Source organism: Oncorhynchus keta, chromosome 18, assembly GCF_023373465.1.
Source record: "Oncorhynchus keta strain PuntledgeMale-10-30-2019 chromosome 18, Oket_V2, whole genome shotgun sequence".
Lineage (NCBI taxonomy): Eukaryota > Metazoa > Chordata > Actinopteri > Salmoniformes > Salmonidae > Oncorhynchus > Oncorhynchus keta.
The window spans coordinates 24270380-24289310 of record NC_068438.1 but is presented as its reverse complement, the minus strand read 5'-3'; the positions used below and the strand labels follow the sequence as shown (position 1 = coordinate 24289310).

At 43.6% G+C, this 18931-nt stretch overlaps 1 protein-coding gene across 1 annotated transcript; it reads left to right on the top strand.

The window, feature by feature from the left end:
- Window positions 1–429: 429 nt before the first annotated feature.
- Window positions 430–18726, top strand: LOC118396870 (uncharacterized). Its single transcript, XM_052468765.1, has 13 exons — window positions 430–458; window positions 565–1541; window positions 4724–5362; window positions 6719–15001; window positions 15167–15424; window positions 15607–15719; window positions 15813–16029; window positions 16195–16332; window positions 16498–16644; window positions 16753–16833; window positions 16974–17086; window positions 17219–17417; window positions 17643–18726. Exons 1-13 carry the CDS (start codon window positions 430–432, stop codon window positions 17864–17866), a joined length of 11418 nt encoding a protein of 3805 aa, XP_052324725.1. The 3' UTR covers window positions 17867–18726.
- Window positions 18727–18931: the final 205 nt, after the last annotated feature.

Sequence of the window (18931 nt, the reverse complement as noted above, 5' to 3'; positions counted from 1 at the left end):
GTGATACTACCACTACAGCAACAGTCAGTTCAAGAGATGTTACCAATACATCGACAGTCACTTCAAGAAATGCCACCTCTCCCTCGACATCAACAGTCACTTCAAGTGATGCCACCAATACATTGACAGTCATTTCAAGTGATGCCACCACTCCCTCAACATCAACAGTCACTCCAAGTAATGCCATCTCTCCCTCGACATCAACAGTCACTTCAAGTGATGCTACCACTACATTGACAGTCACTTCAAGTGATGCCACCAATACATCAACAGTCTCTACAAGTGATGCCTCCACTCCTTTGACTTCAACAGTCACTTCAAGTGATGCCACCACTACATCAACAGTCACTTCAAGTGATGCTACCACTACATCGACAGTCCCTTCAATTGATCCCACCACTCCCTCAACATCAACAGTCACTTTAAGTGATGCAACCTCTCCTTCAACTACATCAACAGTCAGTTCAAGTGATACTACCACTACAGCAACAGTCAGTTCAAGTGATGCTACCACTACATCGACAGTCCCTTCAAGTGATCCCACCACTACCTCGACATTAACAGTCACTTCAAGAAATGCCACCTCTCCTCGACATCAACAGTCACTTCAAGTGATGCCACCAATACATTGACAGTCACTTCAAGTGATGCTACCACTACATTGACAGTCTCTTCAAGTGATGCCACCACTCCCTCAACATCAACAGTCACTTTAAGTTATGCAACCTCTCCCTCAACTACATCAACAGTCAGTTCAAGTGATACTACCACGACAGCAACAGTCAGTTCAAGTGATACTACCACTACATCGGCAGTATCTTCAAGTGATACCACCTCTCCCTCGACATCAACAGTCACTTCAAGTGATGCCACCAATACATCGACAGTCACTTCAAGTGATGCTACCACTACATCGACAGTCACTTCAAGTGATCCCACCACTCCCTCGGCATCAACAGTCACTTCAAGTGATGCCACCAATACATTGACAGTCACTTCAAGTGATGCTACCACTACATCGACAGTCACTTCAAGTGATCCCACCACTCCCTCGACATCAACAGTGACTTCAAGTGATGCCACCACTCCCTCAACATCAACAGTCACTTTAAGTTATGCAACCTCTCCATCAACTACATCAACAGTCAGTTCAAGTGATACTACCACTACAGCAACAGTCAGTTCAAGTGATGCTACCACTACATCGACAGTCCCTTCAAGTGATCCCACCACTACCTCGACATTAACAGTCACTTCAAGTGATGCCACCAATACATTGACAGTCACTTCAAGTGATGCCACCACTCCCTCAACATCAACAGTCACTCCAAGTAATGCCATCTCTCCCTCGACATCAACAGAAAGTTCAAGTGATACTACCACGACAGCAACAGTCAGTTCAAGTGATACTACCACTACATCGGCAGTATCTTCAAGTGATACCACCTCTCCCTCGACATCAACAGTCACTTCAAGTGATGCCACCAATACATTGACAGTCACTTCAAGTGATGCTACCACAACATCAACAGTCACTCCAAGTAATGCCATCTCTAAGTCAACATCAAAAGTCTCTTCAAGTAATGCCACCTCTCCCTCGACATCAACAGTCAGTTCATGTGATACTACCACTACATTGACAGTCACTTCAAGTGATCCCACCACTACCTCGACATCAACAGTCACTTCAAGTGATGCCACCAATACATCAACAGTCTCTACAAGTGATGCCTCCACTCCTTTGACGTCAACAGTCACTTCAAGTGATGCCACCACTACATCAACAGTCACTTCAAGTGATGCTACCACTACATCGACAGTCCCTTCAATTGATCCCACCACTACCTCGGCATTAACAGTCACTTCAAGAAATGCCACCAATACATCGACAGGCTCTACAAGTGATGCCTCCACTCCTTCGACTTCAACAGTCACTTCAAGTGATGCCACCAACACATCAACAGTCACTTCAAGTGATGCTACCACTACATTGACAGTCTCTTCAAGTGATGCCACCACTCCTCAACATCAACAGTCACTCCAAGTAATGCCATCTCTAAGTCAACATCAACATTCTCTTCAAGTAATGCCACCTCTCCCTCGACATCAACAGTCACTTCAAGTGATGCTACCACTACATCGACAGTCCCTTCAATTGATCCCACCACTACATCGGCATTAACAGTCACTTCAAGAAATGCCACCAATACATCGACAGTCTCTACAAGTGATGCCTCCACTCCTTCGACATCAACAGTCACTTCAAGTGATGCCACCAACACATCAACAGTTACTTCAAGTGATGCTACCACTTCATTGACAGTCACTTCAAGTGATGCCACCACTCCCTCAACATCAACAGTCACTTTAAGTGATGCAACCTCTCCCTCAACTACATCAACAGTCAGTTCAAGTGATACTACCACTACAGCAACAGTCAGTTCAAGTGATGCTACCACTACATCGACAGTCCCTTCAAGTGATCCCACCACTACCTCGACATTAACAGTCACTTCAAGAAATGCCACCTCTCCCTCGACATCAACAGTCACTTCAAGTGATGCCACCAATTCATTGACAGTCACTTCAAGTGATGCGACCACTATATTGACAGTCTCTTCAAGTGATGCCACCACTCCCTCAACATCAACAGTCACTCCAAGTAATGCCATCTCTAAGTCAACATCAACAGTCTCTTCAAGTAATGCCACCTCTCCCTCGACATCAACAGTCAGTTCAAGTGATACAACCACGACAGCAACAGTCAGTTCAAGTGATACTACCACTACATCGGCAGTATCTTCAAGTGATACCACCTCTCCCTCGACATCAACAGTCACTTCAAGTGATGCCACCAATACATCAACAGTCTCTACAAGTGATGCCTCCACTCCTTTGACTTCAACAGTCACTTCAAGTGATGCCACCACTACATCAACAGTCACTTCAAGTGATGCTACCACTACATCGACAGTCCCTTCAATTGATCCCACCACTACCTCGGCATTAACAGTCACTTCAAGAAATGCCACCAATACATCGACAGTCTCTACAAGTGATGCCTCCACTCCTTCGACTTCAACAGTCACTTCAAGTGATGCCACCACTACATCAACAGTCACTTCAAGTGATGCTACCACTACATCGACAGTCCCTTCAATTGATCCCACCACTCCCTCAACATCAACAGTCACTTTAAGTGATGCCACCACTACATCAACAGTCACTTCAAGTGATGCAACCACTACATCAACAGTCACTTCAAGTGATGCTACCACTACATCGACAGTCCCTTCAATTGATCCCACCACTCCCTCAACATCAACAGTCACTTTAAGTGAAGCCACCAATACATCAACAGTCTCTACAAGTGATGCCTCCACTCCTTTGACTTCAACAGTCACTTCAAGTGATGCCACCACTACATCAACAGTCACTTCAAGTGATGCTACCACTACATCGACACTCCCTTCAATTGATCCCACCACTCCCTCAACATCAACAGTCACTTCAAGTGATGCCACCACTCCCTCAACATCAACAGTCACTCCAAGTAATGCCATCTCTAAGTCAACATCAACAGTCTCTTCAAGTAATGCCACCTCTCCCTCGACATCAACAGTCAGTTCAAGTGATACAACCACGACAGCAACAGTCAGTTCAAGTGATACTACCACTACATCGGCAGTATCTTCAAGTGATACCACCTCTCCCTCGACATCAACAGTCACTTCAAGTGATGCCACCAATACATCAACAGTCTCTACAAGTGATGCCTCCACTCCTTTGACTTCAACAGTCACTTCAAGTGATGCCACCACTACATCAACAGTCACTTCAAGTGATGCTACCACTACATCGACAGTCCCTTCAATTGATCCCACCACTACCTCGGCATTAACAGTCACTTCAAGAAATGCCACCAATACATCGACAGTCTCTACAAGTGATGCCTCCACTCCTTCGACTTCAACAGTCACTTCAAGTGATGCCACCACTACATCAACAGTCACTTCAAGTGATGCTACCACTACATCGACAGTCCCTTCAATTGATCCCACCACTCCCTCAACATCAACAGTCACTTTAAGTGATGCCACCACTACATCAACAGTCACTTCAAGTGATGCAACCACTACATCAACAGTCACTTCAAGTGATGCTACCACTACATCGACAGTCCCTTCAATTGATCCCACCACTCCCTCAACATCAACAGTCACTTTAAGTGATGCCACCAATACATCAACAGTCTCTACAAGTGATGCCTCCACTCCTTTGACTTCAACAGTCACTTCAAGTGATGCCACCACTACATCAACAGTCACTTCAAGTGATGCTACCACTACATCGACACTCCCTTCAATTGATCCCACCACTCCCTCAACATCAACAGTCACTTCAAGTGATGCCACCACTCCCTCAACATCAACAGTCACTCCAAGTAATGCCATCTCTAAGTCAACATCAACAGTCTCTTCAAGTAATGCCACCTCTCCCTCGACATCAACAGTCAGTTCAAGTGATACTACCACTACATTGACAGTCACTTCAAGTGATCCCACCACTACCTCGACATCAACAGTCACTTCAAGTGATGCCACCAATACATCAACAGTCTCTACAAGTGATGCCTCCACTCCTTTGACTTCAACAGTCACTTCAAGTGATGCCACCAATACATTGACAGTCACTTCAAGTGATGCTACCACTACATTGACAGTCTCTTCAAGTGATCCCACCACTACCTCAACATCAACAGTCACTTCAAGTAATGCCACCTCTCCCTCGACATCAACAGTCAGTTCAAGTGATACTACCACGACAGCAACAGTCAGTTCAAGTGATGCTACCACTACATTGACAGTCACTTCAAGTGATGCCACCACTCCCTCGACATTAAAAGTCACTTCAAGTAATGCCACGTCTCCCTCGACATCAACAGTCACTTCAAGTGATGCCACCAACTCATTGACAGTCTCTACAAGTGATGCCTCCACTCCTTCGACTTCAACAGTCACTTCAAGTGATCCCACCACTACCTCGACATTAACAGTCACTTCCAGAAATGCCACCTCTCCCTCGACATCAACAGTCACTTCAAGTGATGCTACCACTACATTGACAGTCACTTCAAGTGATCCCACCACTACCTCGGCATTAACAGTCACTTCAAGTGATGCCACCAATACATTGACAGTCTCTACAAGTGATGCCTCCACTCCTTCGACATCAACAGTCACTTCAAGTGATGCCACCAACACATCAACAGTCACTCCAAGTAATGCCATCTCTAAGTCAACATCAACAGTCTCTTCAAGTGATGCAACCTCTCCCTCAACTACATCAACAGTCAGTTCAAGTGATACTACCACTACAGCAACAGTCAGTTCAAGTGATGCTACCACTACATCGACAGTCCCTTCAAGTGATCCCACCACTACCTCGACATTAACAGTCACTTCAAGAAATGCCACCTCTCCCTCGACATCAACAGTCACTTCAAGTGATGCCACCAATACATTGACAGTCACTTCAAGTGATGCTACCACTACATTGACAGTCTCTTCAAGTGATGCCACCACTCCCTCAACATCAACAGTCACTCCAAGTAATGCCATCTCTAAGTCAACATCAACAGTCTCTTCAAGTAATGCCACCTCTCCCTCGACATCAACAGTCAGTTCAAGTGATACTACCATGACAGCAACAGTCAGTTCAAGTGATACTACCACTACATCGGCAGTATCTTCAAGTGATACCACCTCTCCCTCGACATCAACAGTCACTTCAAGTGATGCCACCAATACATCAACAGTCTCTACAAGATATGCCTCCACTCCTTTGACTTCAACAGTCACTTCAAGTGATGCCACCACTACATCAACAGTCACTTCAAGTGATGCTACCACTACATCGACAGTCCCTTCAATTGATCCCACCACTACCTCGGCATTAACAGTCACTTCAAGAAATGCCACCAATACATTGACAGTCTCTACAAGTGATGCCTCCACTCCTTCGACTTCAACAGTCACTTCAAGTGATGCCACCACTACATCAACAGTCACTTCAAGTGACGCTACCACTACATCGACAGTCCCTTCAATTGATCCCACCACTCCCTCAACATCAACAGTCACTTCAAGTGATGCCACCAATACATTGACAGTCATTTCAAGTGATTCTACCACTACATTGACAGTCTCTTCAAGTGATACCACCACTCCCTCAACATCAACAGTCACTCCAAGTAATGCCATCTCTAAGTCAACATCAACAGTCTCTTCAAGTAATGCCACCTCTCCCTCGACATCAACAGTCAGTTCAAGTGATACTACCACTACATCAACAGTTACTTCAAGTGATACTACCACTACATTGACAGTCACTTCAAGTGATGCCACCACTCCCTCAACATCAACAGTCACTTTAAGTTATGCAACCTCTCCCTCAACTACATCGACAGTCAGTTCAAGTGATACTACCACTACAGCAACAGTCAGTTCAAGTGATGCTACCACTACATCGACAGTCCCTTCAAGTGATCCCACCACTACCTCGACATTAACAGTCACTTCAAGAAATGCCACCTCTCCCTCGACATCAACTGTCACTTCAAGTGATGCCACCAATACATTGACAGTCACTTCAAGTGATGCTACCACTACATTGACAGTCTCTTCAAGTGATGCCACCACTCCCTCAACATCAACAGTCACTCCAAGTAATGCCATCTCTCCCTTGACATCAACAGTCAGTTCAAGTGATACTACCACGACAGCAACAGTCAGTTCAAGTGATACTACCACTACATCGGCAGTATCTTCAAGTGATACCACCTCTCCCTCGACATCAACAGTCACTTCAAGTGATGCCACCAATACATCGACAGTCTCTACAAGTGATGCCTCCACTCCTTCGACATCAACAGTCACTTCAAGTGATGCCACCACTACATCAACAGTCACTTCAAGTGATGCTACCACTACATCGACAGTCCCTTCAATTGATCCCACCACTACCTCGGCATTAACAGTCACTTCAAGAAATGCCACCAATACATCGACAGTCTCTACAAGTGATGCCTCCACTCCTTCGACTTCAACAGTCACTTCAAGTGATGCCACCAATACATCAACAGTCACTTCAAGTGATGCCACCAATACACCGACAGTCTCTACAAGTGATGCCTCCACTCCTTTGACTTCAACAGTCACTTCAAGTGATGCCACCACTACATCAACAGTCACTTCAAGTGATGCTACCACTACATCGACAGTCCCTTCAATTGATCCCACCACTACCTCGGCATTAACAGTCACTTCAAGAAATGCCACCAATACATCGACAGTCTCTACAAGTGATGCCTCCACTCCTTCGACATCAACAGTCACTTCAAGTGATGCCACCAACACATCAACAGTCACTCCAAGTAATGCCATCTCTAAGTCAACATCAACAGTCTCTTCAAGTAATGCCACCTCTCCCTCGACATCAACAGTTAGTTCAAGTGATACTTCCACGACAGGAACAGTCAGTTCAAGTGATACTACCACTACATCGGCAGTATCTTCAAGTGATACCACCTCTCCCTCGACATCAACAGTCACTTCAAGTGATGCCACCAATACATCAACAGTCTCTACAAGTGATGCCTCCACTCCTTTGACTTCAACAGTCAATTCAAGTGATGCCACCACTACATCAACAGTCACTTCAAGTGATGCTACCACTACATCGACAGTCCCTTCAATTGATCCCACCACTACCTCGGCATTAACAGTCACTTCAAGAAATGCCACCAATACATTGACAGTCTCTACAAGTGATGCCTCCACTCCTTCGACTTCAACATTCACTTCAAGTGATGCCACCACTACATCAACAGTCACTTCAAGTGATGCCACCACTACATCAACAGTCACTTCAAGTGATGCTACCACTACATCGACAGTCCCTTCAATTGATCCCACCACTACCTCGGCATTAACAGTCACTTCAAGAAATGCCACCAATACATCGACAGTCTCTACAAGTGATGCCTCCACTCCTTCGACATCAACAGTCACTTCAAGTGATGCCACCAACACATCAACAGTCACTCCAAGTAATGCCATCTCTAAGTCAACATCAACAGTCTCTTCAAGTAATGCCACCTCTCCCTCGACATCAACAGTCAGTTCAAGTGATCCCACCACTACCTCGACATTAACAGTCACTTCCAGAAATGCCACCTCTCCCTCGACATCAACAGTCACTTCAAGTGATGCCACCAATACATCGACAGTCTCTACAAGTGATGCCTCCACTCCTTTGACTTCAACAGTCACTTCAAGTGATGCCACCACTACATCAACAGTCACTTCAAGTGATGCCACCACTACATCGACAGTCCCTTCAATTGATCCCACCACTACCTCGGCATTAACAGTCACTTCAAGTGATGCCACCAATACATCGACAGTCTCTACAAGTGATGCCTCCACTCCTTCGACATCAACAGTCACTTCAAGTGATGCCACCAACACATCAACAGTCACTCCAAGTAATGCCATCTCTAAGTCAACATCAACAGTCTCTTCAAGTAATGCCACCTCTCCCTCGACATCAACAGTTAGTTCAAGTGATACTTCCACGACAGGAACAGTCAGTTCAAGTGATACTACCACTACATCGGCAGTATCTTCAAGTGATACCACCTCTCCCTCGACATCAACAGTCACTTCAAGTGATGCCACCAATACATCAACAGTCTCTACAAGTGATGCCTCCACTCCTTTGACTTCAACAGTCAATTCAAGTGATGCCACCACTACATCAACAGTCACTTCAAGTGATGCTACCACTACATCGACAGTCCCTTCAATTGATCCCACCACTACCTCGGCATTAACAGTCACTTCAAGAAATGCCACCAATACATTGACAGTCTCTACAAGTGATGCCTCCACTCCTTCGACTTCAACATTCACTTCAAGTGATGCCACCACTACATCAACAGTCACTTCAAGTGATGCCACCACTACATCAACAGTCACTTCAAGTGATGCTACCACTACATCGACAGTCCCTTCAATTGATCCCACCACTACCTCGGCATTAACAGTCACTTCAAGAAATGCCACCAATACATCGACAGTCTCTACAAGTGATGCCTCCACTCCTTCGACATCAACAGTCACTTCAAGTGATGCCACCAACACATCAACAGTCACTCCAAGTAATGCCATCTCTAAGTCAACATCAACAGTCTCTTCAAGTAATGCCACCTCTCCCTCGACATCAACAGTCAGTTCAAGTGATCCCACCACTACCTCGACATTAACAGTCACTTCCAGAAATGCCACCTCTCCCTCGACATCAACAGTCACTTCAAGTGATGCCACCAATACATCGACAGTCTCTACAAGTGATGCCTCCACTCCTTTGACTTCAACAGTCACTTCAAGTGATGCTACCACTACATCGACAGTCCCTTCAATTGATCCCACCACTACCTCGGCATTAACAGTCACTTCAAGTGATGCCACCAATACATCGACAGTCTCTACAAGTGATGCCTCCACTCCTTCGACATCAACAGTCACTTCAAGTGATGCCACCACTACATCAACAGTCACTTCAAGTGATGCCACCACTACATCGACAGTCCCTTCAATTGATCCCACCACTACCTCGACATTAACAGTCACTTCCAGAAATGCCACCTCTCCCTCGACATCAACAGTCACTTCAAGTGATGCCACCAATACATCGACAGTCTCTACAAGTGATGCCTCCTCTCCCTCGGCATTAACAGTCACTTCAAGTGATGCCACCAACACATCAACAGTTACTTCAAGTGATGCTACCACTACATTGACAGTCACTTCAAGTGATGCCACCACTCCCTCAACATCAACAGTCACTTTAAGTGATGCAACCTCTCCGTCAACTACATCAACAGTCAGTTCAAGTGATACTACCACTACAGCAACAGTCAGTTCAAGTGATCCCACCACTACCTCGGCATTAACAGTCACTTCAAGTGATGCCACCAATACATCGACAGTCTCTACAAGTGATGCCTCCACTCCTTTGACATCAACAGTCACTTCAAGTTATGCCACCAATACATTGACAGTCACTTCAAGTGATGCTACCACTACATTGACAGTCTCTTCAAGTGATGCCACCACTCCCTCAACATCAACAGTCACTCCAAGTAATGCCATCTCTAAGTCAACATCAACAGTCTCTTCAAGTAATGCCACCTCTCCCTCGACATCAACAGTCAGTTCAAGTGATACTACCACTACATTGGCAGTATCTTCAAGTGATACCACCTCTCCCTCGACATCAACAGTCACTTCAATTGATCCCACCACTACCTCGGCATTAACAGTCACTTCAAGTGATGCCACCAATACATCAACAGTCACTTCAAGTGATGCCACCAATACATCGACAGTCTCTACAAGTGATGCCTCCACTCCTTTGACTTCAACAGTCACTTCAAGTGATGCCACCACTACATCAACAGTCACTTCAAGTGATGCTACCACTACATCGACAGTCCCTTCAATTGATCCCACCACTACCTCGGCATTAACAGTCACTTCAAGAAATGCCACCAATACATCGACAGTCTCTACAAGTGATGCCTCCACTCCTTCGACATCAACAGTCACTTCAAGTGATGCCACCAACACATCAACAGTCACTCCAAGTAATGCCATCTCTAAGTCAACATCAACAGTCTCTTCAAGTAATGCCACCTCTCCCTCGACATCAACAGTCAGTTCAAGTGATACTACCACTACATCAACAGTTACTTCAAGTGATACTACCACTACATTGACAGTCACTTCAAGTGATGCCACCACTCCCTCAACATCAACAGTCACTTTAAGTTATGCAACCTCTCCCTCAACTACATCAACAGTCAGTTCAAGTGATACTACCACTACAGCAACAGTCAGTTCAAGTGATGCTACCACTACATCGACAGTCCCTTCAAGTGATCCCACCACTACCTCGACATTAACAGTCACTTCAAGAAATGCCACCTCTCCCTCGACATCAACAGTCACTTCAAGTGATGCCACCAATACATTGACAGTCACTTCAAGTGATGCTACCACTACATTGACAGTCTCTTCAAGTGATGCCACCACTCCCTCAACATCAACAGTCACTCCAAGTAATGCCATCTCTCCCTCGACATCAACAGTCAGTTCAAGTGATACTAGCACGACAGCAACAGTCAGTTCAAGTGATACTACCACTACATCGGCGGTATCTTCAAGTGATACCACCTCTCCCTCGACATCAACAGTCACTTCAAGTGATGCCACCAATACATTGACAGTCTCTACAAGTGATGCCTCCACTCCTTTGACATCAACAGTCACTTCAAGTGATGCCACCAACACATCAACAGTCACTCCAAGTAATGCCATCTCTAAGTCAACATCAACAGTCTCTTCAAGTAATGCCACCTCTCCCTCGACATCAACAGTCAGTTCAAGTGATACTACCACGACAGCAACAGTCAGTTCAAGTGATACTACCACTACATCGGCAGTATCTTCAAGTGATACCACCTCTCCCTCGACATCAACAGTCACTTCAAGTGATGCCACCAATACATCAACAGTCTCTACAAGTGATGCCTCCACTCCTTTGACTTCAACAGTCACTTCAAGTGATGCCACCACTACATCAACAGTCACTTCAAGTGATGCTACCACTACATCGACAGTCCCTTCAATTGATCCCACCACTACCTCGGCATTAACAGTCACTTCAAGAAATGCCACCAATACATCGACAGTCTCTACAAGTGATGCCTCCACTCCTTCGACTTCAACAGTCACTTCAAGTGATGCCACCACTACATCAACAGTCACTTCAAGTGATGCCACCACTACATCAACAGTCACTTCAAGTGATGCTACCACTACATCGACAGTCCCTTCAATTGATCCCACCACTACCTCGGCATTAACAGTCACTTCAAGAAATGCCACCAATACATCGACAGTCTCTACAAGTGATGCCTCCACTCCTTCGACATCAACAGTCACTTCAAGTGATGCCACCAACACATCAACAGTCACTCCAAGTAATGCCATCTCTAAGTCAACATCAACAGTCTCTTCAAGTGATACCACCTCTCCCTTGACATCAACAGTCACTTCAAGTGATGCCACCAACACATCAACAGTCAGTTCAAGTGATGCTACCACTACATTGACAGTCACTTCAAGTGATGCCACCACTCCCTCAACATCAACAGTCACTTTAAGTTATGCAACCTCTCCCTCAACTACATCAACAGTCAGTTCAAGTGATACTACCACTACAGCAACAGTCAGTTCAAGTGATGCTACCACTACATCGACAGTCCCTTCAAGTGATCCCACCACTACCTCGACATTAACAGTCACTTCAAGAAATGCCACCTCTCCCTCGACATCAACAGTCACTTCAAGTGATGCCACCAATACATTGACAGTCACTTCAAGTGATGCTACCACTACATTGACAGTCTCTTCAAGTGATGCCACCACTCCTTTGACATCAACAGTCACTTCAAGTGATGCCACCAACACATCAACAGTCACTCCAAGTAATGCCATCTCTAAGTCAACATCAACAGTCTCTTCAAGTAATGCCACCTCTCCCTCGACATCAACAGTCAGTTCAAGTGATACTACCACTACATCGGCAGTATCTTCAAGTGATACCACCTCTCCCTCGACATCAACAGTCACTTCAAGTGATGCCACCAATACATCGACAGTCACTTCAAGTGATGCTACCACTACATCAACAGTCACTTCAAGTGATGCCACCAATACATCAACAGTCACTTCAAGTGATCCCACCAATACATTGACAGTCTCTACAAGTGATGCCTCCACTCCTTTGACTTCAACAGTCACTTCAAGTGATGCCACCACTACATCAACAGTCACTTCAAGTGATGCTACCACTACATCAACAGTCACTCCAAGTAATGCCATCTCTAAGTCAACATCAACAGTCTCTACAAGTGATGCCTCCACTCCTTCGACATCAACAGTCACTTCAAGTGATGCCACCAACACATCAACAGTCACTCCAAGTAATGCCATCTCTAAGTCAACATCAACAGTCTCTTCAAGTAATGCCACCTCTCCCTCGACATCAACAGTCAGTTCAAGTGATCCCACCACTACCTCGACATTAACAGTCACTTCCAGAAATGCCACCTCTCCCTCGACATCAACAGTCACTTCAAGTGATGCCACCAATACATCGACAGTCACTTCAAGTGATGCCACCACTACATCGACAGTCCCTTCAATTGATCCCACCACTACCTCGGCATTAACAGTCACTTCAAGTGATGCCACCAATACATCGACAGTCTCTACAAGTGATGCCTCCACTCCTTCGACATCAACAGTCACTTCAAGTGATGCCACCACTACATCAACAGTCACTTCAAGTGATGCCACCACTACATCGACAGTCCCTTCAATTGATCCCACCACTACCTCGACATTAACAGTCACTTCCAGAAATGCCACCTCTCCCTCGACATCAACAGTCACTTCAAGTGATGCCACCAATACATCGACAGTCTCTACAAGTGATGCCTCCACTCCTTTGACTTCAACAGTCACTTCAAGTGATGCCACCACTACATCAACAGTCACTTCAAGTGATGCCACCACTACACCGACAGTCCCTTCAATTGATCCCACCACTACCTCGGCATTAACAGTCACTTCAAGTGATGCCACCAACACATCAACAGTTACTTCAAGTGATGCTACCACTACATTGACAGTCACTTCAAGTGATGCCACCACTCCCTCAACATCAACAGTCACTTTAAGTGATGCAACCTCTCCGTCAACTACATCAACAGTCAGTTCAAGTGATACTACCACTACAGCAACAGTCAGTTCAAGTGATCCCACCACTACCTCGGCATTAACAGTCACTTCAAGTGATGCCACCAATACATCGACAGTCTCTACAAGTGATGCCTCCACTCCTTTGACATCAACAGTCACTTCAAGTTATGCCACCAATACATTGACAGTCACTTCAAGTGATGCTACCACTACATTGACAGTCTCTTCAAGTGATGCCACCACTCCCTCAACATCAACAGTCACTCCAAGTAATGCCATCTCTAAGTCAACATCAACAGTCTCTTCAAGTAATGCCACCTCTCCCTCGACATCAACAGTCAGTTCAAGTGATACTACCACTACATTGGCAGTATCTTCAAGTGATACCACCTCTCCCTCGACATCAACAGTCACTTCAAGTGATCCCACCACTACCTCGACATCAAGGGTCACTTCAAGTGATGCCACCAATACATCGACAGTCTCTACAAGTGATGCCTCCAATCCTTTGACTTCAACAGTCACTTCAAGTGATGCCACCTCTTCATCAACAGTCACTTCAAGTGATGCTACCACTGCATCGACAGTCCCTTCAATTGATCCCACCACTACCTCGGCATTAACAGTCACTTCAAGAAATGCCACCAATACATCGACAGTCTCTACAAGTGATGCCTCCACTCCTTCGACTTCAACAGTTACTTCAAGTGATCCCACCACTACCACTTCATCAACAGTCACTTCAAGTGATGCCACCAATACATCAACAGCCACTTCAAGTGATGCCACCACTCCCTCGACACTAACAGTTACTTCAAGTGATGCCACCTCTCCCTCGACATCAACAGTCACCTCAAGTGATTCCACCACTACATCAACAGTCACTTCACGTGATCCCACAACTCCCACTTCTCCATCAACAGCCACAAGTGAGGTCACCACTCTAAGACTAATAATGTCATCAACAAGTGGTACTACTACAGTGTTAACAGGTACAGATACCTCAGCAGTTGTAGCAGTATCTACACCGTCCACCCCTTCACCAGGACTAACATCCAGAGACACTACTTTGGTGACAACAATCAAAACCACTGTTGCAGAATGCAGTAAGATTATTTTCACTTATTCTCAAAAACCATCATAAGATGATATGATTGTAAAGATGTAACGTTTTTTTAAACTTACAAATGGATACCAAAGACTATTGAAATGTGTGAATATATTGCTGTACATACACTGCATTATTTGATTTTATTGTCATTTGTTTTCAGTGCCAGATGCTCTGTTGAATGTCATCAGGCTGGAGGATGTCACCAGTAAGTTAATCAGTGTGAGTTGGACTGGTATGACCCTGGATCAGCAGATACATTACAAGGTGAAGCTGGCATCTAATTCCAACACAACTCAGATTGAGACCTCGGCCACCAAAGCTGTTTTCTCAAACCTTACTCCTGGAACCATATACACTCTGATTATTGAGTACTTATCCTGCTACATCAAGAAAAACATTTCAAGAGACATAATCACTGGTATGTCAACTCTTGTTCAAGTAATCTCCTTGAATTCACTAAGAGCATACTTTTGCATTTAAAACAATTATAACAAATAACTATAAATAATTATAACAAATTATTAACAAATTAGTGCAATAGGACATTTTGTGCAAACATCACATTTGTTTTGTTACATCTTTATCTTTTCTCTCCAAAAGCTGGAAAGGTCTATGAATCTTCCACTCGAATTCCAGGCAGAGAGTTTTTGTCTGATTATTCAAATCAATCCAGCAAACTTTACAAAGACTTTGTGGCCAATTTTACCATGCAGGTAAATATTCATTAAGCATTTTTTATAATTGCTTTCTAATTTAGGTAATATAATACAACCTTGTATGATTTAAACATACATATTTCTTTAAAGGTTGAAAACAATCTCCCAAAAGCATACCAGGACCTTACCAGGGCTAAAGAAATGGTGGTGGTTGTGACAGGTGTTCACAGAGGAAGTGTGATCGTTGACTTTGATCTGGTCACTGCTCTGGAGGTTAAACTGTCAACCTCTGACGTGCAGAACAGTGTCATTAATGCGCTGAAATTATCTGAACTCGGAGTAGATCTGAATTTCACCTCAGTCAAAGGTTTTTGAATTCCAATGACTACATACAATGATCTTTTCTGTGCTAGTGAATCAATCAAATTATTTTTTAAAATAAATATTCAAGGACTAACTAAATTTAAGGACGTTATTATATCACCGTGTGTATTTAGTGGCCTTTAGTGACTTCATTTTTACTATATTACAGAGGCAGATGTCTGCCAACGAGGCGATTACACATGCTCAAAAAATGCCAGCTGTGTCAGAGAGGGACCCTCACATTCATGTGAATGTAAGGCAGGATTCTACGACGAAAACCCAACCGTACCGGGTACTGACTGCAAGAGTAAGAAAACTTTGTTGCTTGAAATGTGGGCCACACTTTACATGAAATAAGTACCTTATACAAGAGTAACTACCAGTGGAAGAACGTATGTTATTACCCTGTAATACACTATTAAGTACATCCATTTAAGCAGTATTTACCACTATTGCACTCACTGTTTTGTAGGAAATATCTCTCCAGGTGCAGATCCATGTAAAGGCTTGTGTTCATCATGTGCTCAGTGTGTGGTTGGTCCTGGAGGCAGCCATGAATGTAGCTGCTATCCTGGTTTGATAGATCAGAATCCTGTTAATCCTGGGAAGCTATGCAAAGGTACACTAATGTCCTCTGCCTCAATTGTATCTGTATCAATTCCTTAATTGTGTATCTTACACATACATTGCATTACATCTTCATTCCATCAAAATGTGCCCACTATAGATCCTGTCGACTGTTTTGATCAAGAAAATGACATTTGCTCATCCCAAAATCTATGTCTTCCATCCAAGTTTCTCTGCTCATGTAAGTTCTGAAATCATACCAATTCGTTAGATATCACATACCGTCTTCAGAGAAAGATTAATCTGTAATACTGAAGCCTATTTGTGCCTCTGACTGACCTACAGCTTATTATAACAACTCTCTCTGCTTCCCTCCTACAGTGAGGAAGGTTTTCAAATTAACAGCAGAATTCAACTCTTGGATCTTCAACTCCTCTCTGCACGACCCAGGGAGCGATGCTTGGGCATATGCCTCTACAAAGATCATAAAAACTGTATGCACATACACTCCCTAATTTGTCATTATTGTGATGTATTACAAATGTCATCTTAAAACACTATGTTTTCTTTTCCATAAGTACTTTTATAAATAGACGTCTACTTTACTATAAAAAAAATGTTTCCAGGTTGTCCCCAGAATGCGGTTTGTTCTGTCAGATTCATCCTTTGACATGACAGTGGTGGGCTTCCAGAGAGGTAGTGTGGTGGTCAGGATGATGTGCGGTTATAATGGGAATACTACCGCTGATGAAAGAACTCTCCAGGCTGCTCTGCAGGACACAATTCGCAAACACTTGGACAACTCCGCCATAGCTACCTTGAAAAGTATGTTTAAAACATAGGATTTAAAGAAAAAGAATTGGCATTACATGATGATGGTGTTTGTTTTGTTGAATTAATGTATGTGACTTGGTTGTGGTATGTATGTGACTCAGGTTGTGGTTTCACAAATTTCTTCTATTTAATTTTGTGTGGGATGCTGCTTATCTAATATTGTCCTTTCAATAGTTACTGATAGACATTGACCAAACATCTGTCTGTTCTTTGTAGGAGTTTCCCAGATATCAATGGCCCCAGGAGCAGGCTGGAAAGTGGCGACAATAGTCCTGGGAGTTCTGCTGGGCTTCACTTTGACAGTCGTGGTTGTTGTTCTGATCATCACCATAGCGAGGAGAGCAGCTAGCAAGCTGACCTCATATAACATCAAGCAAACAAAGCACAACAGACAAGTGGTGTCCGATGACTACTTAGAAGGTTATTCTTATCAGGTGTAGTTCAGGGATTCTTAAAAAGACGAGATAATCGAAACTTATTTTCACAAATATATTTGATACTATTAACAGAAGTTTCAGCTATCACATCTCCTAATACTTTTTTATTTTATTTAATTTTTTAAATTTTACCTTTATTTAACTAGGCAAGTCAGTTAAGAACAAATTCTTCTTTTCAATGACGGCCTAGGAACAGTGGGTTAACTGCCTGTTCAGGGGCAGAATGACAGATTTGTACCTTGTCAGCTTGGGGGTTTGAACTTGCAACCTTCCGGTTACTAGTCCAACCGGTTACTAGTCTAACCACTAGGCTATGCTGCCGCCCCTTTAAGTGTTTCATAAAATGCAACTAACTCAACTCCGTCAGACACAATAAAAGGCATTCCATTTTTACATTTATTGTTGAACAAGTGTTTAATAAAGGCCTTGATTGTTTAATTGTAACATTAGATTATTCAAAAATTGTAATACAAATCTCCAAACGTCTTAATTGTTTTATTTTATAGGGCTAATTTCGTGTTTGCATGTTTTTTTGTTAGTTTTTTTGCATGTGTTTCTAGATTCAGAACATAAAACAACATTTAGAAAGCTAACATTATCCCTAGGATCTACCACAGCAAATACATCAGTAGTTTAAGCATATGTTGCAACAAGGTTAAAATATTTTTTCTAAATATTGACTAAAAGATCGATCTTATTAAAGGGTTAGTCATCAGTGAGTTGATAAGGCACTGATGGAGTTGACAACGGACACTCAAAGCAGACATATTTGTGCCTCTACAAATAAATGTTTAGTACAAGCATTTGTAAAATATAGAAAATGATTTATTTGAAAACAATAAAAATATAACTGTTATATCAGATCTTTCAGCACTCTAACGGAGTTGACTTTAGAGTTAATGTTTTATAGAGTTGACATTTTTTATTTTTGTTCTTCATTGAAGTGATATACAAGTTTTTCCTCAGTTGCTTTAAGGCTCTAAAACCTAATTATATCATGTCCAATCTTAATCTATCAGACAGATGGAGTCAACAGTTTATGGTTGTGACAATGGTGATTTCAATACT

Excerpts from the sequence above, each read along its gene's own strand:
- LOC118396870 (XM_052468765.1), top strand. The coding sequence starts at position 430 with ATGCAACCTCTCCTTCAACTACATCAACA. Across the intron at positions 16,030-16,194 it reads GAATTTCACCTCAGTCAAAG|AGGCAGATGTCTGCCAACGA; the intron begins GTTTTTGAATTC and ends ACTATATTACAG. Across the intron at positions 16,645-16,752 it reads TCCTGGGAAGCTATGCAAAG|ATCCTGTCGACTGTTTTGAT; the intron begins GTACACTAATGT and ends TGCCCACTATAG.